Source organism: Salmo salar, chromosome 26 (genome assembly GCF_965601325.2).
Source record: "Salmo salar chromosome 26, fSalSal1, whole genome shotgun sequence".
In the NCBI taxonomy this organism is placed as follows: domain Eukaryota; kingdom Metazoa; phylum Chordata; class Actinopteri; order Salmoniformes; family Salmonidae; genus Salmo; species Salmo salar.
This window is the reverse complement of record NC_138316.1, coordinates 20,632,147-20,654,280: the sequence shown is the minus strand read 5'-3', so window position 1 is coordinate 20,654,280 and position 22,134 is coordinate 20,632,147. Positions and strand designations below refer to the sequence as shown.

Below are 22,134 nucleotides of genomic sequence, written 5' to 3'. Positions count from 1 at the left end.
CAAGTTAAGTCTGCCTTGTCCTCTTAGTAGTGGGAAAGGGTGTTATATAAATTAATTGCATAATGTTACCGAATTCATATCACTCAGTCCCAGATAAGCCTTATTTCAAATGTATTGCTAGCTTCCGGATCAGATCACCCCATTCTATGTATTGTAGGTTGTTGACACATGGGGACTTTCTTTCATCCAAGTCTTTTCAACCATCTGTTAACAGCTGAGCACTGTTAGTGCGTTCCCCTTCTCCCTGTCCTCCCCTCCCAATAGATCTCCCCATACCCCACCCTTCTCCCTGTCCTCCCCCTCCCAATAGATCTCCCCATACCCCACCCTTCTCCCTGTCCTCCCCCTCCCAATAGATCTCCCCATACCCCACCCTTCTCCCTGTCCTCCCCCTCCCAATAGATATCCCCATACCCCACCCTTCTCCCTGTCCTCCCCCTCCCAATAGATCTCCCCATACCCCACCCTTCTCCCTGTCCTCCCCGTCCCAATAGATCTCCCCACACCCCACCCTTCTCCCTGTCCTCCCCTCCCAATAGATCTCCCCATACCCCACCCTTCTCCCTGTCCTCCCCCTCCCAATAGATCTCCCCATACCCCACCCTTCTCCCTGTCCTCCCCTCCCAATAGATCTCCCCATACCCCACCCTTCTCCCTGTCCTCCCCTCCCAATAGATCTCCCCACACCCCACCCTTCTCCCTGTCCTCCCCCTCCCAATAGATCTCCCCATACCCCACCCTTCTCCCTGTCCTCCCCTCCCAATAGATCTCCCCATACCCCACCCTTCTCCCTGTCCTCCCCCTCCCAATAGATCTCCCCATACCCCACCCTTCTCCCTGTCCTCCCCTCCCAATAGATCTCCCCACACCCCACCCTTCTCCCTGTCCTCCCCTCCCAATAGATCTCCCCACACCCCACCCTTCTCCCTGTCCTCCCCCTCCCAATAGATCTCCCCACACCCCACCCTTCTCCCTGTCCTCCCCCTCCCAATAGATCTCCCCATACCCCACCCTTCTCCCTGTCCTCCCCCTCCCAATAGATCTCCCCACACCCCACCCTTCTCCCTGTCCTCCCCCTCCCAATAGATCTCCCCACACCCCACCCTTCTCCCTGTCCTCCCCCTCCCAATAGATCTCCCCACACCCCACCCTTGTCCCTGTCCTCCCCCTCCCAATAGATCTCCCCATACCCCACCCTTGTCCCTGTCCTCCCCTCCCAATAGATCTCCCCACACCCCACCCTTCTCCCTGTCCTCCCCCTCCCAATAGATCTCCCCATACCCCACCCTTCTCCCTGTCCTCCCCTCCCAATAGATCTCCCCATACCCCACCCTTCTCCCTGTCCTCCCTCCCAATAGATCTCCCCACACCCCACCCTTCTCCCTGTCCTCCCCTCCCAATAGATCTCCCCACACCCCACACCCCACCCTTCTCCCTGTCCTCGCCCTCCCAATAGATCTCCCCACACCCCACCCTTCTCCCTGTCCTCCCCTCCCAATAGATCTCCCCATACCCCACCCTTCTCCCTGTCCTCCCCTCCCAATAGATCTCCCCATACCCCACCCTTCTCCCTGTCCTCCCCTCCCAATAGATCTCCCCATACCCCACCCTTCTCCCTGTCCTCCCCCTCCCAATAGATCTCCCCATACCCCACCCTTCTCCCTGTCCTCGCCCTCCCAATAGATCTCCCCACACCCCACCCTTCTCCCTGTCCTCCCCTCCCAATAGATCTCCCCATACCCCACCCTTCTCCCTGTCCTCCCCCTCCCAATAGATCTCCCCATACCCCACCCTTCTCCCTGTCCTCCCCCTCCCAATAGATCTCCCCACACCCCACCCTTCTCCCTGTCCTCCCCTCCCAATAGATCTCCCCATACCCCAGGTGATGTAATGTTCAGTACACAGGGTTCTGAGGCTGGTGTGAGGGCATAAATACAAATGCCCCAAGGAGCATGGTAGACAAATGATGGGGACCTATTCAGCACCTAGAGTCTTAATGCTATCCATGATGGTTTCACCCGCCTTGTGCTCCCTCCCCTTATCACTGCAGCTGGGACAGGCTCTTCCTGTTATCTGTAGCAGGGGAAGTTGAGCAGGCCTGTCTGTGTGAGAGTGTGTGTGTGTGTGTGTGTGTGTGTGTGTGTGTGTGAGCATGCTTGCCAAGTGAAGCAAGCTGTGTGTAGCACCCATGACCCCAAGATAAATACTTACCAATACCAAAGCCCCCCTCATTTAAACACACACACACACACACACACACACACACACACACACACCTGTTATCCAGGGTTAACCTACTACAGGAATAAGAGGGTGTGAAAGTGTGTAGATGTATTTTCTGGAAGTGATAAGACGTGTGTGAGTGTATAACGTGTGTCTGTGTGATCAGGGCCAGCTGTACCTCCTGGTGACAGACCAGGGCTTCCTGACGGAGGAGAAGGTGGTGTGGGAGAGCCTGCACAACGTGGACGGGGATGGCAACTTCTGTGACTCTGAGTTCCGCCTGCGACCTCCGTCAGACCCAGAGACGGTGTACCGCGGACAGCAGGACCAGATAGACCAGGTCAGACCACTACGCCAATTGGGCCCTCTGATCCAGTTCCACTTCATTAATGGGAGCAATGACAAACAATGCTGAACACCCATCTAGCTGAATCATGGCAGCCATTTCGCACTGTTGGGTGCACCACATATCTCTTGCAGAGGATGTATACCATGGACAACAAGGTGCACAGTCACAGTGCAACATTACAAAAATACTACATCAGGGTGAGTCACTATCAGAGTGTACCTGATTGTGGTGGCAGGTAGCCTAGTGGTTAGAGCATTGGACTAGTAACTGAAAGGTTGCAAGATTGAATCCCCGAGCTGATAAGGTAAAAATCTGTCGTTCTGCCTCTGAACAAGGCAGTTAACCCACCGTTCCTAGGCCGTCATTGAAAATGAGAATTTGTTCTTAACTGACTTGCCTAGTTAAATAAAGGTCAAATAAAATAAAAACAGAGTGGATTGTATAAAGGGTACAGTAAATATTACACATCCCCTCTATCTGGGCCCTGTTTTCCCCGTGGCTTCCTAGCCTGCTCCATCTGCACTCAGCTCTACTCTGGAGAAGTAGCGGGGAACAGTTCCTCAATAATAGATGTTCAAAGCTCATCTGCTCTCCCGTTAACCCCCCCCCCAGGGTTTTGATGTCTGAATGCCTGATCAGGAGATGACCGTGACATGTGGGGCCTCCCTCTGTACTGCACTGCATCACGCTGCACTTCGATTGGCTGTTTAATAATGCATGATGTGGTTTGTGTCCCCTGTGCAGACGACAGCTGATTGGCTGGCCCGTTAGGCCTGGTGGCAGGGCTGCCCAGCAGCTTGTCCATCTGCCAGGGTCCATATTCACCACGCTCACCCAGTACAGAGTGGGGGAGGAGTCATCTCTACTCACACTCTCATCCACCCAGACACTCTTATGCTTGAGAGGGCATCTCATAGCCGACAATTAAGACAGTCTGATGCTGCACTCAGGAAAATATTTGGGTTATGAATGAATAAAGAGGTGTGTAGCCCTGACTTTAAAATGGCTGGTGTTTTGTAGCTTACAACTAGGCTTACTTAAACTAGGCTTACTTAAACTAGGCTTACTTGGCAGTGGCACATCACTCTGGTAACAGTGTAAACACCATGACGTGAGACTCGTTGACCTGGTCCTAATTCTCTTTTTCTCTCTCTCTTTCTCTCTCTCTACCCCCCCCCCGTATGCAGGACTACCTGATGGCGTTGTCGCTGCAGCAGGAGCAGCAGAGTCAGGACCTGCAGTGGGAGCAGCTCCCCGAGGGCATCAGTGACCTGGAGCTGGCCAAGAAGCTGCAGGAGGAGGAGGACCGACGAGCCTCCCAGTACTACCAGGAACAGGAGCAGGCTGCCGCAGCACAAGCACAGGTCTGGGAAGGAGCCAGGGAGGGAGGGAGGGAGGGAGGGAAAGGGGGATACCAAGTCAATTGTACAACTGAATACCTTCAACTTAAATGTGTCTTCCGCATTTAACCCAACCCCTCTGAGCAGGAGGGGAGCTTGTGAGAAGGGGGGAGGGAAGATGCGAGGAGTGGAATTGAATGAGGAATATGATGAGAGAAAGATGTTTAGGGAAAAAAAGAGGAATGAGGATGAGAAAAAGGGTAAGGGTTGTCAGTTTATATAGATATAGCCGTCAGGGGCTTAGTCAGATAGAAATAAAATATGTAGCTGACATGAATCTGTTGTACACAATACATGTTCTATCTATTAATGTATCTCTATGTTCAGATACAGCTCAGGGCTGTTCTTATGCACGACGCAACGCAGAGTGCCTGGATACAGCCCTTAGTAGTAGTAAATTGGCCATATACCACAAACCCCCGAGGTGCCTTATTGCTATTATAAACTGGTTACCAACTTAATTAGAGCAGTAAAAATAAATGTTTTGTCATACCTGTGGTATACGGTCTGATATACCACGGCTGTCAGCCAATCAGCATTCAGGGCTCGAACCACCCAGTTTATAATGTTGCTTATTCACCCGCTTGAATGAGCCACAGGTAGGTATTATGGTTGATGCTCCTCTTCCATCCTGTCTGTGTTGTGCAGCAGCCAGCAGAGGGAAGTGACGAAGCAGACAGAGCAGAAGCAGCATCATCATCAACAGCAGCAGCTGAAGCCACGCCCAGCCCAGGGAAGCAGCCCTCTGCCGGGGAGCGCAAACCCAAAAAAGAGCCCAAGGATAAAGACAAATGTGTTCTATTGTAACAGAGGATGGTTGTGTGTTTGTGTGAGAGAGAAAGAGGGGGGCAGCATTTTTTTTCACATTGACCTGACAGCCTACGAACAGCCCCTTTTGAAAGCGAGAGTTAGCGATGAGACAAACTGAGGAGTTGCCGTTCCCAAGCCACTGGTGCCTGCCATCCTCTACCCTCAGTGGGCCCGGACAACAGAGGAAGGAACGCTATGACAACTACCACTAATCTTTTGTACAGTTGGCCAAACTTTGTTACAAGTTGCACAGTGCACTATATTTGTGATCTGGGGTCAAGGTTAATGGGGGTGGTTTTATAGCAAAATGAGAAAAATTCCAGAAACAGGATGCTGGGAGGGAAAGAATTCAGAATCTGAAATATCTCTCATGACACCAACTTTTTTCAAGGAAATCGGTTTCATTCATTTTCATTATTGCAGTTGATAAGCTATTTTTTGTTCAAAAGAAATGACAGCACATATGTATAGATATGCCTGCTTTGATTCAGTTCAGTGTTTGAGCATTAGACTTTTTACTGAAAACACAACCTTCAATAGCTAGCTATTGGTTGTTGGGGGTCATTTAGCTCCTTCCAATTGGAGATAATCAAGAATTTGTTCAGGTCTTATTGGGATTGAGATGAGGTGATAGTGACATCAGTGAGTCTAATATCTAAGCACTCCTGTCTCTTCGCCACGTTAATGGACGCCAAATTACTACTTTAAGTGTGTTTTTGCGTGTGTTTGCATGTGTGCTTGTATGCGTGTGTGTGAGACTATTTTAGAGAACTATTTTATTTTGGTATATACTTAAATTGAAAGGGATTCATTTGTTTTTGCCGGTTAGAAATGAATGTAAGACCCTGTTGTGACAAGGCTTTTGTATATCTCTCTAACACTACCCACATCCCTGTTCTTCCTGAGAGGCCTGGAAGTCAGTGCCATACTCTGATAAGGGCTGTCTCTACCAACCCTCATCTGCCATTTAAGACTCGCCCTATCCAGATTGGCTTTACCAGAGTATGGCAGTGTTGAATTCTGGTGTGTGTGTGTATGGCATTGGTGTCTACAGTGTGTATGTGTGGCTGATATGCTCGGCTGCATTGATTAATGCTCTTAATTTCAACTTGGAAATAACCTAACGTCAACAACAAAAATGTTTTCCGATGTCTATGAGCAGTTGGATTGAAAGATATGCCATGTATTTCATTTCTCATATTTGCTGTATATGCTTCACATCCAGTAGAGTCTGGACAATCACACAGACAGTACCATGGAAACACAGGACGGTGCACCTAATTTGACTTCTGTCGCTCACTCCCTGAGAGACTTGGCTGGTTATTGGTTGCAGAGGAAGAGTGATAGTAGTATCCCACACTAATAGTCTTTAGTGCCCAGTGTCACACAGACCTGCCGGCAGTTATGTTGTCAATATGGGAAGCCTCATGACCTAGTCGAGTTATGGAAGTAGGATATTCTACTGTAGCCATGTTTCAATCCATGTACTCCTCCTACATCATCTGACTTTCAAACAAATGTATATACATTGTGTACATACCTAATGCACATTTATGACAGAGCTAGCTAGTAGTTTGCGCCACTGTCCTACTATGGTACTGCCTCCTGATAGATCTACTGTAGTTCTATCTACACATTCCAGCTGGATGCCTTGACTCAAGCCTTGTGTTGTACGTCAGACCTAGAAACACAGTTATAGGGGAGACTCCTCGCAGTGCTGCTAGTTAAGGGGTCTCCCATTTTTGGCTGTTACATTTTGTTCTCATTGTCCAGAAATGGACAACCCCAGCCTTCAAGGACAAGTCCAGTACTTAGTATTTCTTTTTGCCTGGCTACTGGCTGCATCTTGTAGGAGTAGGCTACCTGACTGACCGGTAGTAAGGCTTATCTGCAGGCTGGACTTGAGGACTGGGGTTAGCTCAGCCTGTCTATATGGTCCTCACGAGGCCACACTTACTCTGTATAGAAAATGCCTTACAACAGTTACAATATCTTTTATAAGAATAAACGGAAACAGGTGTATTACCGGAATGAGACAATCTGTAGATTTTAAACTAGACATCAGAAATACTCTCAGGCCTTCTCTGAAGGGACATATCCTTGAGTGTCTTTTGTAAATTGTTTGTGTATTAGCTGCCTTGGCAACAGCAATGATTGATATATACCATTGTAAAGTATTTAATATACCCTGTAGAAACTCCCTCAAGAGAATGTTGTAATGTAAATGTGTAACCACGTATAGGTATCAGTAACAAATTATTTCAACACATGGTATCTAACTAGGTCGACTTCATATTATCAGGCTGTTCATAATTATCGCTAGTTATGTTCATGGATGGCATAACGATGGGTTTCTGAGCTTCTCGCAGGCCTACCTAGTCAAAGGAATTCACTATGACTACACTAGAATAAGTTTACCCCTTGTAATGGAATTCAAGGCTGCTTTTCGAAAGTGAATTAAACTGCTGTTGCTTTTATGTTCACAATGACTACCCAAAAAGTAATATATGGCTGAATAGACAGGACTTAGAGAAACACCTATGTTGAAGCGAGCGTGTACATCCTGTATATGGTATGCTACAGTATGTCCTTTACATTATTGACTACAGTGATTTTGTGAAAGGTTGGGGGGATGGGCGAAGGACCACGTCCCTTTGAGTGTCAGGGACACAATCCATATTCTTGTTTCTTTTGTAAAATAACATCCATTTTAAAGTTACCGTCACACTGCAGCTTGAATTATACTTGTTAATATGGTCAACCTTCCCAATGGCCTAAACCCATTTGTAACGACATTCAAAAGGCAACTAGTACTGAGTATTAAGATGAGAACCTGAGGGCCACTTGATCTAATTACTTTGAGGTTTTTGGGGGAGCATCAAGATGTTAAACACATGCCTCACACACCTTTTTTTTTTTTTATTGTGCGTAAGCTTGCTTTGAGTCATTTACATTGCATTATTTACCAGTATCTAGATATTGTTTTGTGTTTCAGCTTGAATGTTGTTCCTCAAAATAATTGATAAGGATTTTGTTTGTGGAATGTCTCGAGTGAATATGTGTTAGCCTTGTTATAGTGCTGGGGCGGTAAATACTGTACAAACAATAGTCTGTTAACAAGGTAGTCCTTGAACATAGTCATTGTAATTGGTTTTGCACTGTTACATTGATATGCACTACTAAGGTTGTGTTTGGACAGGCATGTTCTTTCCAAGCGCATCAGATCTGATTGAAGACCAATTAGTGAGAAAAAAAAGATCAGAATTGGTCTGCCTGTGTAAACGCAGCCTAAGAGAAGAGAAAATACCTCATTTTATACAGAATTAGAAATTGTGCGAGAGTGCTATTGTTCTTTGGGTACCTTGTAAAAATAGAATACTGTCTGGAATTGCTACAACAGTCAGTTGAATATGAAATGCTCAATTGTTTCTTTATGACAAAGGTATGAAAGGGCTGGTTAAATATTTTGGCTAAAAGTACATTAAGTACTGTGTAGCCCTTTTCAATAAAAGTTGATGCAACTTGAACTTCAGGTAGCTGTTCACCCGTTTATCTGCTAAGGCCAGAATTGTTTTATAGCATTTGCTTTTCACACTAAAAAAATTGTCACTAATGCCGCTGGCTGGTCATCTAGAGGGAAGGGATTTTAAAAGTTGGCTATTTTGATACTGTATAGATTGGAGAAAATTGTTTTTTCCCCTAGTAGTTTCATATGGGAAATGTGTAAAAATCTGATATTCTGGAGCACAGAACATGAACGCAATCCACCATATTGATTTCACTTGTTCTGTTGAGATTAAATGCAATTATATTAATCCCAATGTTATTCTGATGCATAATGCATACTAATGACATTTAGCAGAGTATAACTTCAATGATGTATTATGTTAATATTCTCACTTATGTTTAACCACACACAAAAAGGTCAATCCTCGTGTTCGAAAGTTCAAATGTTTATCTATATACATATGACCAAATAATGTATGTAGCCTATCACAGTACCATTGCAAAATGTAGATGGTGTTTATTCTGTAACAAAATGCCTTAGACGAGGGACATTCAGCCTGATTATTAAAGTACATGGACAATAAAAAATAAAAACGTGTTCTCTTTTCACAACCACTCAATGTGTGATGTCTTGTATGTGCACTTCATGAGTAAAATGTAGGAGCGAAGACAAAATGAGCAAGATGTATAATTTAATAACCTTCAGAAGCACCAGGGGCATAACTAAAAATGATGGTTAAAGAATACATTGATCTGCTTACATTTTACATACGGTACATGGAGTTTCAGTTAGGGGAAGAGCAGTCAACATCAAACTTGTTACAAATAACTAAAGCTGTACAATTCTAAAGTTAAACATTATGTGCACAGGGTTGTTTAAGTCACAGCACAACTGTTAGGAAACCATACATTGAGGTAACCTATACAGAACAAAACATTTCTATATCAACCTTATGGCTAGAAACCAGCCTCTTAAAACACAATACTCAAAAGATGTACTTAAAAAAATGTATTTTTGAAAAATAAGCTTAAGCTGATCTGGGTGAGAGGCAGTTAGAACCGTCGGGGTGCTCCTTTGAAGGGCTTGAATCCGCCAACACTGGACATGGAACTGTTGGTGATCTGCACGATTCTGTTCATTGCAGACGAAGAGTGGCTGGAGAAACAAAAATACATTTCTGCCTAAAGTAGCATACAGTAAAGACACAGGAGCTCAAATATGCCTCCGGATGAAAGTGACGAGAGCGACAATGAAAACGATCCAATATCGGATGAAGCAATTCTGAGGCTATTCAACTCCGACACCGAAGGAGATGACTTCAGTGGTTTCAGTGCACAGGAGGAGGAAGATAGCGACCAATGACTTTCTTGGTAGGCTACTGTTTACTGCTAATTTTTATTTTTTGTTACAAGCCGTGTTTCGTTAAAGCCTATTTATTTTTGTTACAAGCCGTGTTTCGTTAAAGCCTATTTATTTTTGTTACAAGCCGTGTTTCGTTAAAGCCTATTTATTTTTGTTACAAGCCGTGTTTCGTTAAAGCCTATTTATTTTTGTTACAAGCCGTGTTTCGTTAAAGCCTATTTATTTTTGTTACAAGCCGTGTTTCGTTAAACCCTGGTAAAGTTAATTTGTTTCAATGTACCGGTAGGCACCTGCGGCTTATAGACATGTGCGGCTTATTTATGTTCAAAATAAATAAAAATAAAAATAATTCAGTGGGTGCGGCTTATATTCAGGTGCGCTTAATAGTCCGGAAATTACGGTACATAATATATTCATTGGAGTTTTTTTTACACTTGGATTGATAGTTTGCTTGGGCGGTATACCGGAGTATATGGAAATAGCCACTACATGGTTTTTCCATACCGCCGTTGAATTTTAATATTTGTAGCTACTTTAAGTAAATACCTGCAGTCAACTTGTACAGCCAGTAAGGATTGTCACAATTTTTCATTATGAAGCTTACTGGTAGTCCTCAGTCACATGGTGTTTGTTTATAAGCACACAACAAGAGACCAGAGCCTTGTTTTTTATTTGACCTTTATTTAACTAGGCAGGTCAGTTAAGAACAAATTCTTATTTTCAATGACGGCCTAGGAACAGTGGGTTAACTCCCTTGTTCAGGGGCAGAACGACAGATTTTTACCTTGTCAGCTCAGGGATTTGATCTTGCAACCTTCCGGTTACTAGTCCAACACTCTAACCACTAGACTACCTGTGAGTCACTCACTTGTGTAGCACACGCCAGGTGATCGAGTTAGTTATCTTATACCTATGAACTGTCTAAAATGTGCTAAATGCTCTACAGTTGTGATATGGTTTGCTAATTTAGTAGCTATTTAGCCATCTAACTAAGTGGTTAACTTCTTTCAAAATCAAGCTTTGCTTGTAACAGCAGAGAATCCCCTCCTGGATCAAGAGCCTTGCTAATATTTGCTTTGTGGATGCAGCAAACTGTGGAGCATTTTTTAGTTACTTGTATAACTTCGAGCTGGTTTGTCTGTCCTGCAAATACTTTAGGTCAGAGACTGTACACAATGTCCTCTTTAGTATTTAGTTAGCATTATCTTTGGGATTTTACATCTACTTGTTAGCATTGCTAACCTTCGGATTACAGGAGATCCAGCGGGGTTTGAAAATAGTGCTCCTTTTGTTCAGTGTAGGTATTACGGTGTATTAGGGAATATCCCGGCATGGCACAACGACGGTATGGAAATATGGATACCACCCAAGCCTAATTCATAGTGCTCAGACAAGTCAGGTACACATGATATATATATTCATTTCAGTCACAACTATTACAGATTAAATCCACCCCTGGGCTTCTCTCAGCCCATCCCACCTATCTCCATAGACCACCTGCTCTTGATTTCCTTGTGCCATTTCCTTTTCAACTGTTCTGTGATGTTTTACACAGATTCTCAAACCTTTCTAAATGGGATATTATCAACAGATGTGAATTAAAAATATATATTTTGTTGTTGATTGATTGACTCCGGCTTTCCTGATCGCCCAACAGTGCTATTTGTAGGGCTCATTTTGGAACAACGTCATGACTGTTTACCATTCCTGAACCTGTGACCAGAAACAGGCTACATAGGAGCAATACCAGAATAAGTGGTCAAATTATTGTCTCTTCGCAGCAAAATCTGCATAGCTGACATGGTTGTATGCCCCATATACATAACATTCTTCTTTTGGTGGCAAGAATATTGTATAATAATTTAAATAGAAAAAATAAGTTTTGAGTCAAGCGTTGTTTGTGTATCAGTTTATAAACCGTGTGCCGTGGAATCAGCACACTGGAAATCTCTTCCAAGTATTTTGCAACTTGTATGGTAGCATGGTCAACATTTTGGTCCTCAAATAAAACTGATATATTTTTCTATTCATGACAATTCTCTTTCTCCAATTTTGCTCTTTAATAAAGGCCAGACAAACAAGCTCCCCTTCTCCTCCTTCCACTTGCCTCCTCCATTTTTGCAGTAATGCACCAATCAGTTGGTTGTAATTTTAGATAGAGCTAACAATTTCACATACTTGTGTTAACTGCACATGTGACATAACTCCACCTCTCCTATTCATAATATCATTAACAAATATATATATTATTTTTTATCAATTAGTATATTTGAGTTTAACCATAACAGGGAAAAGTACACAGTCTTAATGCAACGGCAGTGAATACCTTGAGTGTGGGGCCATCATGCTGCCACGGCTGTCTCCCATCCTGCGGCTGTCTGGGAAGCCCCCTCCCTGGGATCCAGCCCCACCATGCCACTCCTTCCTGGGGGCCGGTTGGTCCCGGCCATGCCGCTCCACCACCACCTGGCGGCCAGAGCTGAAATGCTGGGTAGAGAACAGGGGAGATTGTAGTTATGAATTCCCTATCTGAAATTTAACTAAAATAGAGGAAATGGAGGGTATTGAATGTGTAGATTTAGTTATGGGGGATTGGTGAGGTGCTGACCTGGTCTGCCATGAGTCTTCCTCCATCCCGGCCACTGAAGTTGGATCTTCCTCGGCTGGCTGAGGAGCCTCCTCTGAGAGCAGGCCCCTGGCCATCTCTGCCTGAACGCTCTGGCCGCATACCTCCGGTACGCACAGCTCCACTACACAAACACAGAGACATGATTATTACCACACGGATAACAACAAAAAGGCCATTGTCTACAACTTTAATCAAACAAGCACACTAGGCATCCATCCATTCTCACCGTATGTCCCCCTTAGGTGCACTCATGCTGCTGTCATTCTTCCATCCTGCATGCCCAGTATGAGTAGCATGACCAGCGTGCCCGGTGCCTCTGGGGGAGCGGCCGGTATGAGACATGCCAGGCATGGGTGCTCTGCCCCCTGCTGGGCGCTCAGGCATGGGCGCGGCCCGACGCTCGTCCCTGTCTCGGATCTCTCGGCGGTCTGTGTCACGGACGTCTGCGCGTGGAGTTGGAGGAGGCTCGGCCCTGCGGACAGTCTCAAAGTTCTTGGGGTAGCGTTCAAACCCAGAGCTGTCCCTGCGAGCAGCGGGACGGGACTTCTTGGCCTCAGGCTCACTGTTGAAGCGGTTACGTCTGAAAACAACCCACACCCAAAATGGGTTGTCAGATTCTGTCAAGAGCTGACTGTTACTGGAGGGGGATAGACATGCTAAACTGCTATGTGGGCTGTGTAGCTTGCTCTTTGCCTACCTCTCAATGGTGTTGGGCTCAACGGCTGCAGCCTCGGGGAAGCCTCTGCCTCTCTCCCGGGGGCTGAACTCTGTAAAGCGGTTCTGCTGGCGGTTGTAGTCCGAGCCCTGGTTGACACGGCCCTCAGACTCTGGCTGGATCTTCTTGTTTCCATTCCAGTAGGGATCATCCCTCCGGCTGAAACATTCAATGGAGAATATGCTTTAACTGGGCGACAAGTAAACTGGTGTGGAATACCACTTTTTGAGCTTGGTCAGATATGATACCAAATTGTATCTTTCACTTTTCAGTTGATGGTCAAATTGACATCTGCTGGTCATGTCTGAGACCAAGCATCCCTGTCTGCCGTGGGATGCAGACAGACCAGGATAGTATGGGAGACAAGTCTGTGTGCAGGGACAACGACAAAGCAGTACTGCACAAGCTGATCTGTAACCTATCCTGCAACTTCATGGACATAATGGTGGAAGCTGGTTGTCCACGATCAGAGCCTCAACTACACAGAGCAAACCGCAGACAAACATCCCATCACAAACAACAGCGTGGCCTTGTGTACCTGTGGTCCACATCGCGGCCTCTCTTCAGGTTGTTTCTCTTCTCCTGCTCGTAGCGGAGCTGCTCCTGCTGCCTCCTCAGCTCCTCCCGCTCACGAGCCATACGCTCCGCCTCTTTACGCCGCTCCTGCATCACAGCGAGATAACGTCAGTGTTACATTATCAATCCACTAAATGGTTTGAGTAAACAACTCACCTTCCTCCTGTCGTTTTTACAACAACCAACTAAGGTACAGCCTAGAAGACTAAACATCCTTAATGATTTGAGTCCAAGCACCTGCTCTATGCGGATCCTTTCTCTCTCCAGCCTTTCCCTCTCCATGCGCTCCCTCTCCAGTTTCTGCCTCTCCACCTCAAGCCTGTGGCGTTCCCGGAGCAGGTTCTCCCTCTCCTCCCGCTCCCTAATCAGACTGATACGCTCACGCTCCCGGCGTTCCCGCTCCGCTATCTCACGCCGCCTGACGGGACAGGAAGTCACAGAAACATTAGTACCCAGCATCCTCACGGTACTACAAAGTACAACAATTACAGTAGGAGTTTGTTTCAGGCTGACCTGCGAAGCTCCCCAGCCCTGCGGGCCCGCTCCAGCCGGACCATACGCACGCGCAACCTCTGCTCTTTCATCTTCTCAAAGGGGAGGATGTCTTTGCTGCCTCCCTTGTTGGGGAAAACTCTAACTCTATTCATCTCCATCTAGGAAAAACAAGCATGTAGAGGTGAACATTGAGAAAGAAAGTTCCATGATCAAACTTTGTCGGATAGAAGAAAAAAACTGTGACCAACCTCTTCGGGAGGCATGAAATATCTGGGTCTCCGCTGCATCATGTTGTTGTTGGTGGTGAAACCCGGCTTGTCAAATCTCCCCCTCCTGAACGGTGGTCTCACTTTGTTCAGGTCTCCTTTGGCATGATCAATCACCACCATCTTGCCAGGGCTCTTTGTCCCTACACAAAACAGGACAGAGGTTCATTTTTACTAACCTACAACAGAATACATAAAAAGGAACCTGAGAAGGAGCATACATACTTCCACCATGCTTTTTATCATCTTTCTTGGAGGCATCCGGGCCTGAGCTGGATGTTGTGCTTTTAGACTCCTGCTTCTTGGATGAATCCTTGCCGTCTTTGTCTGATGGCTTGTCGGACTTCTTCTCCTCTTTTTTGGAGGATGGCTGGGTTCTTCAGGGGGGGAAAAAAAAGAGCACACAGAAGTGAACATTTCTTTCAAATTTCCCCATTCTGAAAAAGACAGATTTTGTGTTTCTTCCTCACTTACTTGCTAGTGCTAGTCTTGTTTGTCAACGCACTACGTTTGTCACTCGATTTGCTGGAGCTGGTTTTGTCATCGGATTCCTTCTTCGAAGGTTCTTTCTTAAAGGGATCACTTTTAACCTAAAAAGACAACAAAAACTCCGTCACAGTATTTAAAGGCTCCGTCACAATTCTGAAGCAATGTAATTTCAATTAATTGAAGAACAAAAGGACCTTGAACCTTGTTTCTCCCTACAATGAAAATTACAGAGCGCATGTTGGCTCAATGGCTCAGAAGAGAATGTCAGCAAATGTTGTTTTGCGAAAAACTCTCAAAATGGAATCTTAGAATCATCAAGAGTTCTGGAGGTTTTATGACATCACAAAGATAGAAGTCAGAGAAAAGATTCGGAACTGGAAAATTGTTATCGTGCTCTCAACATTCTAGCTGAACAATGTGCAAAGCAACTGTTTGTCAGCTTACCCTTTCAACAGATATCTGCTGGCCGTGGAGTTCTGTGCGGTCTAGGTGGGAGATGCACCTTCCCACCTCTGCACTGGAAGACATTGTCACCAAGCCATAACATTTGGCTCCAGGACTGCGAGCATTAGTAACCACTTTGGCACTAAAAACCTGTGGCAACAGGAATTTGTTTAGAGGCGGTGCAACTACATGCTGCTTGTAGAGGGGTTGGGTTAAATGCGAAAGACATTTCAGTTGAATGCATTGTTGTACAACTGACTACGTATCCCCCTTTCCTCTAGTAAACCAGTAAATTGTTTCCAATAAGTCAAAGCAAAACCATGACACCCATACAGTAAGAAACATCAAACCCCAGTACCCCACCACAAGAAACAGTTTATGGATGTTTTAAGCTCTAGGCTTACCTTCCCATATTTGCCAAAAAGGTTTTTCAAATCAGCTGCTTTGGTGTTGGAGGACAGGCCACTCACCCATATGTTTCGAGTGGAGCTGCTTGCACTACTACTGCTGATACTTCCTGAAATAGGGTCGTTTCAAAACATACATGCACTGTAGAGGCTTTTATATGTCTACACATTGTACAAACTAATCTACAACAGCCTAATGTTACATACCGGTAAGCATTAAATGTTAAAATGCAGGTGCTTTTGACTAAATTAAATCACTTCAGACACCTTTAAAATGCCAAAGAAATGTACTTTTTAGATATGTGAAGAAAACTGGGTAATACGCAGATTACACCAGTGGTACTAAAATTCCCAGATCAATTCTGTTTGTTCTGACGCTTGAGAAAATGCCATTTTGGCTGTCCAGTCAATACGCACATTGATTACATGCACTACATAAAGGCCTATGCTTGATCATCGTCTGATCACTAGTAGTGAGGTCTTGAGAAATGTATCTGTAAAATGCTTACCTTTGTCATCTTTTGTGGCCTTTCCATCTCTGTCCTTTGAAGAACTACAAAGCAGATTTCACAACAAATAAAAAGAAACAAGAGATGAGTGCCAGTATATGAAAGCCCCTGCGGAATATGACGTACACCAGGGAAAACAACTTTTTTTGTAAAAAAAAAAAAAGAAACACTTTTTTTGCTGTATGTATTTTTTTTTTTATCCCCACGGGCAAGGCTTGCATTTGGACAAAACTCCCATAATGGCCTTTTTCATTGCTTTTCCACGGGTGATATGGGTCATGTTCTCAGCCAATTTACTCCCTGGACCAATGAAATCTTCAGTATTGCGTTCGACTTCACAGCGAATCATTTCATATGTTTCTGACAAACTGACATCACAGGGACTACTGCCCTTTAAAAAGCCCTACGTGGGAACTGGAAAAGGCAAACGTGCTGGAAAGGTGAAAGTAACATCTGTTTTCAGCTCCTGGTTAATGACACAAATTACCCAACTTCAGAAAAACAACCAAATGAAAGTAACAAATGGGAGGCTCATTAGGTACATCAATGAACATTTCTCATTAGGAAAAAAAGTAAAAAAAATCTTGAGGCTACCCACAATGCTGCGTTCACAGTGAGCTGGAACTTGGTAGTAGTATCTTAAAGAACTGACATAGCTAGAAAGACAAACCTCTTTCCTTGACCTGATGCCCCAGTAGACGAGGGGCCTTTCTTCCCAGAATCCTTGTCTTTGTCTCCCATTTCAGCTTTCTTCGAGGCCTCTCTGCTTTCCTTCTTAGAGGAGTCAACCTTGGTCCCGTCATCCTTCTTACCATCTTTATGGCCTTCCACTTCCATCTTCATGGCATCCTTGGGGCTCGTCTCAGCAGAGGCCTCTGGTTCGTCACAGCCCTTGTCTACCTCTGAATCTGGAAGTTTCACATGTTTACCTGTTTCCAGGAGGTCATCACCATCAACATCCAGCGTGATGGCATCTTCATTCTGGAGTGTGACGGATATGTTATCGTCCTCGTCTTCTTTAGCGGAGACGGCAACTTCAGTTTCGATCTCCTCCACTTGTTCGGCCTCCGCCTCGGCTTCTGCCTCAACCTCGGTTTCTGGGAGGCCGTCCTCACTGGGTGGAGGTTTAGAATTTTCACGAGTACCATCATCTGTATCAGTTACATCTGAGGGATTTAATAAGGATAAAACATGGCAAAAAAAAACACAATGTTTAACATTGACATGTCTGTTACTTGACCTAGGAAGTAGAATAGAAAGCAAGTTTAGTATTAGTGGTCATCGAAGGGTAGAAGACCACAGGAACACACAAAACATACATTCCTCATTGAAAAATGGTGGTGCGGATCAATAATCTTCATGTCATTTTCACCACCAATACTTCTTTTGCGATCCTTACAGTTATGTGTACTGTACAGTGAAGTTACTCTTCAATGCTCCTGTCATTAGGAGCTCCATTCCCGTTCTTCAGTTTGAAGAGAGGGCATTTGTTCAAATGAAAGGAAAAGACCATCTGTCCAACTTCTTCCGTAACCAAAAAAAGTATAATCTGTGCCCAAAGCCATAGAGGTCAAATTCAGTCTCATTTTATGGCTGTTCTACTGCCGAGGGCTCTCCCATCATAGTCTTTATGGTCATCTCCCATGTCTTCTTTCCCTCATAAAAGTCTGTCTTAAGTGACTTGGGATGGTTGACAAAAAAAATGGATGCCATCTTTAATCGTCCTTGTGACTGTAGTGACTGGCTCAAGTCCTTAGCAAATGTGTCCTCTAGTCTGTACATCATGTCCTGGTTGGTCTTTGAGCATTCTCAGCGATGATTTCTTCTCTCCGTCTAAGACATCTGTACTGCAGTTGGGTGCTACAGGAGGATGGGCCCTGATGGGCAGGAGTCCCCCATGGTATCGTCAGCACACTGGAACTCCCTCTAACTCAGCTTGCCTTCTTCAGTGCAAACCTTTCCCTCACCTTAAAGAAGCCTGTTGATTCCTGAGCTTTGTATCTTGAGGGAATGTACAATGCAGTCTGTATGGTTGATGCTCCTCTTGCATCTCAGGCCTGGAAGAGTAACATCCCACCCTCAAAAAAAGTACTGTGACAAAAAGAAGCAAGTCCTCCACAAACAAGATGTCCCTTCTATGTTGTATTCATGAACAATGAGTCCTGGATAAATGGCTGGCTGAGTATCCAGCCAGCAGACAAAAGAAATGGAAGGCATAAAGGAGAGAGGGGGCATAGCAGATTCTTACCTTCACGCAAAGGGGGCTACCTGCAAATCTCCCCCCAAAAAAGTAATCAATTCAATAGGGTGTGAGCACAAACATACCTTCTTCAACGTCATCCTCGTCTCCCTCCTGAAAGAGACCAACGTGAAAGGTAAATACACAAAGATAGTTTCAGTCTAATGCCTTACTTAAACTGGGTTAACCGATCTGAATACCAGCATTTCATTTTAAAAACGATATCTGATCTGGGTATGGTAACCTAATGATCTCTAGTCTACCGTGAGAGTGGGCTAAACACAAACATACTACAAGCGTAAACATATTCATGTGACACTCACCTTGGAAAAATATTTGTTTTCCTTGGTAGCAGATGCCTCTTCCTTGGTAGCAGATTCCTCTTCCTTGGAGAAGGATTCATCTTCCTTGGAGAAGGATTCATCTTCCTTGGAGAAGGATTCATCTTCCTTGGAGAAGGATTCATCTTCCTTGGAGAAGGATTCATCTTCCATTGGATTGTCAGTGTCAGAGTCCACTTTCTTTCCTAAAGAAGTAATGGAGTCATATCATCCAAATTGGATGATAAGAAATATTGAACAGTAACTTAAATACTAGGAATGTCAAATTACCTTTAGCTTTTGCATTTTTTCTATTAGGCGTGTCTGCTGGGAGTGGAATTTCAATGGTCTCTGGATCTCCACCTTCCTCCTCAATGGCCTGAGAAAGTATTAAAAAAATAACACTATTGTAATTACTAGTCATTTACCTGACATTAATTTAGCTGCATGTCCCGCCCTTATATTTAGCCTCACAATGAAGTGTTTAACCATTTTCTTTTCAGGACAACAAGTAGAACACAAAACAATTTGACATAAAACAGTTGCATTCGTGAGTTTTATTGACAAATCTCGAGAGAGAAAAAATTGGTCCGCCAAAGCATAAACCTGATGAAAATGAATTTATATGAATGCTGTAAGTACAGAAATTGTTTGCTCACTGTGATATGAATATCCAACTTGTCAGAGACAACAACTATGTGAGCTTATTACAGTATTATAGAAACCATGTCACTACGCTCTTCTAGACAGAAGTAACCCGTACCCTTCTAACGACTCTTATGCAGCTTGTGAGCGTCATAGAGCAAAACATGGAGTCTCACATTTTTATAGATAATAGTTTGTAGCTCAAACCATTCGGGCTCCACAGACATTTTAGTAAAAAGACCCAGTCCTGGGCCCCTTCGGGGTCCGCCCTTGCCTCAAACACCGCTTTAGCTCAGCCCCCCTTAATCACACAGAAGTATGTAGTTCAAACACACTACGTTTAAAAGCGGTTAGAAGTCCAAAACGCACACCGGCGTTATGGTGGGACTCATCGAGTTAAAATACATTCGTTACTCACCAAATATGGAGTTTTGAATAGCAACTATTGTCATTTACTGCCGGCATGGCCAGGATGTACGTCCAAAAAAGGTCTAAATAAAAATGTACAAGCAACTGAAAAAATGCCTATTCTGCACCTCCAATGTAAATCACTCACGTCACAATGATCGCTGATAGCACTAACCTTACTGCCATGAACAGGTCAGAAGTCTACAACAGCTCAATACATTGGAGCTGCCGAAGAGGCATTGTTTAGGCCTACATACCGGGTTGTCACTAGTTACCACAGGCACAAAGTCATAAACCCCACCTATTTCTACAATTTAACATCTTAAAATCTGATTTTAAACCTAGCAGCTAACCCAAATCAAACTGCTAACCTTACGCCTAAACTTAAATCAGTGATGGTAGGTGTATTTAAGGTGATGGAGGGCAACAACAACAAATTATGAGTATGGCCTTATTTCTATTACAGCATATTTTATGACTGTCATTCATATTCCATTCACCCAGCTCAATGTAACATCGATAGGTTTAGGCTACTACATAATACCTGAATATTCCCTATATCCATCATGAGGTTGCTACAACCTAGCCTATGAATGAAAGTTTACAACATAGGTGCACAGGATCAGAGAAAATTGAGTAATCAAGTTGACAGACAGTGACATTCAATACAAACAGCACGATCATATAATTTATGATATAGACTATTTTGGCTTTGTGGCTGTGTTATCTAGTGGAAACCTATATACCGGCTTATTTGGTGAGTAACTAACGTACTTTGACAGGATTCAATTTGAGAAACTGGTGAATGGCTGCTTCCTGGGTTTAAATGAGCTTCACCATATCAACGTCTCCTGTCAAGTCAGATTATAGTTAATTATATGTATAAAAATGTACTTTAGTTTATTTAGTAAATATTATCTTAACGCTTGTTCTTAAAACTTCTTTGTTGGTTAAGGTACTGTAAGTAAGCATTTCACGGTAAGGTAAACACCCGTTTTATTCGGCGCCAGTGAAAAATAAAATTTGATTTTAATTTGAATTATAAACGTTAACTCTGATCAAGGTATTTTGCGAAATGTGTGTGTGGATGTGCTGTGGGCCTAAAGAAACCTCGTTTTCTAAGGGAGACATAGATGCGATAGATGTCATGGCCAGTTAACATTAGTTAGCAACGCCCCCACACCGACTGCATCGATGCAGGACCGTGGTCTACCTTGTCAACCTGACGCTGCAAAGCCAGGCCGCGTGCATGCAGTAGGAAAACAAGACAAAATCCAACGGTAACGTTAGCTAGCAGACTAAACATCTTAGTTGGCAACTATGAAAATAGCTAGCTGTACATAGATACACATTCATCCCATAACAAGTTGGATAGCTAAACTATCTAGTTGGCAGCAGTTGAGGACGGCCAAAATCAATCAGATTCGTACAACTGTTTGGTAGCTAACATTAGCTAGCCTAGTGGTCGTTAGCTTTGCGTTCGCCAAGTACAAATAAATTGAGCTCGTTACCTGTTTCAGCCTGGCAATTAGAACATTCTTCACACCTGTGACATCTAAATTCCGTCGCTTGAGTTCAGATTTGAGATCTATAACTCGTAAATCTGTTATTTTCTTTGACTCCGTTGAAATGGCACCCGACGCCATTTTACCTTGCTGGATGTGTTGTTGTAAACTTGTGTGTGCAGAAGGGAAGCACGCATGCTCACGCAATGGCCCCAAAGTTATTATTCTCAAAATGTGTATTGGCGGATCGCATCCAACTGAAATATGCATACACTGCCACCTACTGTACTGGAGTGGGAGGCTAATCACGGCCTCATTATTAATCTATCTTCTTCTATGATATCATGGCGGTCCGCAAACAAACGTTTAAAGTGCATGCCGCCACCTTATTAATCTATTTCTCTTATATAGCCCTTTGTTTCCACCTACTGTTCTGGAGTGCAAATTCATTACACTTTGTGACACAAAGGGGAAGAAAAATCCCTATACCATCTAACCCTACACCCATTAAAACCTCACCCCTATTCCACTACTTGGCCCTATCTGATCCTACACTGGCAGCCTGGGAGGACTGGACCCTATCTTTCAACACACCTTGTCCTCTGCAACAAAATATTGTACACCCAAGTACTTCTCTGCAGTTGCCACCCCAACATATATTTTCTTTGATTTACGTTCCATTTCTGCGATACAGTTGATAACCATGGCTATGAATGCTAAGATCCCAACCTTACTGAAACCCATGTTATTCCTATCAATTCAATTCAAAGGGGCTTTATTGGCATGGGAAACATGCATTTCCATTGCCAAAGCAAGTAAAATAAACAAAAGTGAG

At 44.2% G+C, this 22,134-nt stretch overlaps 2 protein-coding genes across 3 annotated transcripts in view; one reads left to right on the top strand and one right to left on the bottom strand.

The window, feature by feature from the left end:
- LOC106587341 (ubiquitin carboxyl-terminal hydrolase MINDY-2) overlaps positions 1–8,904 on the top strand; it is a 31,952-nt gene extending 23,048 nt beyond the window's left edge. Inside the window, exons 7-9 of one of the 2 annotated variants that reach the window (XM_014175659.3) lie at positions 2,390–2,563; positions 3,760–3,936; positions 4,624–8,904. In XM_014175659.3, the coding sequence (XP_014031134.2) occupies positions 2,390–2,563; positions 3,760–3,936; positions 4,624–4,779 (507 nt within the window). In that variant the 3' untranslated portion in view covers positions 4,780–8,904. Of the gene's footprint in view, positions 1–2,389; positions 2,564–3,759; positions 3,937–4,620 lie in introns of both variants that reach the window. The other variant, XM_014175658.3, reaches the window with a different exon arrangement.
- A 60-nt stretch (positions 8,905–8,964) lies between these two features.
- Positions 8,965–21,503, bottom strand: LOC106587340 (SAFB-like transcription modulator). The gene is made up of 19 exons (XM_014175655.3): positions 21,306–21,503; positions 19,033–19,120; positions 18,745–18,947; positions 18,508–18,535; positions 16,853–17,348; positions 16,183–16,226; positions 15,671–15,783; positions 15,267–15,416; positions 14,808–14,923; positions 14,559–14,710; positions 14,316–14,476; positions 14,086–14,225; positions 13,810–13,990; positions 13,535–13,659; positions 12,979–13,155; positions 12,508–12,861; positions 12,261–12,402; positions 11,979–12,139; positions 8,965–9,445 (listed from the first exon to the last, which is right to left on the bottom strand). Exons 1-19 carry the CDS (start codon positions 21,438–21,440, stop codon positions 9,343–9,345), a joined length of 3,069 nt encoding a protein of 1,022 aa, XP_014031130.3. The 5' UTR covers positions 21,441–21,503; the 3' UTR covers positions 8,965–9,342.
- Between the last annotated feature and the right edge of the window lie 631 nt (positions 21,504–22,134).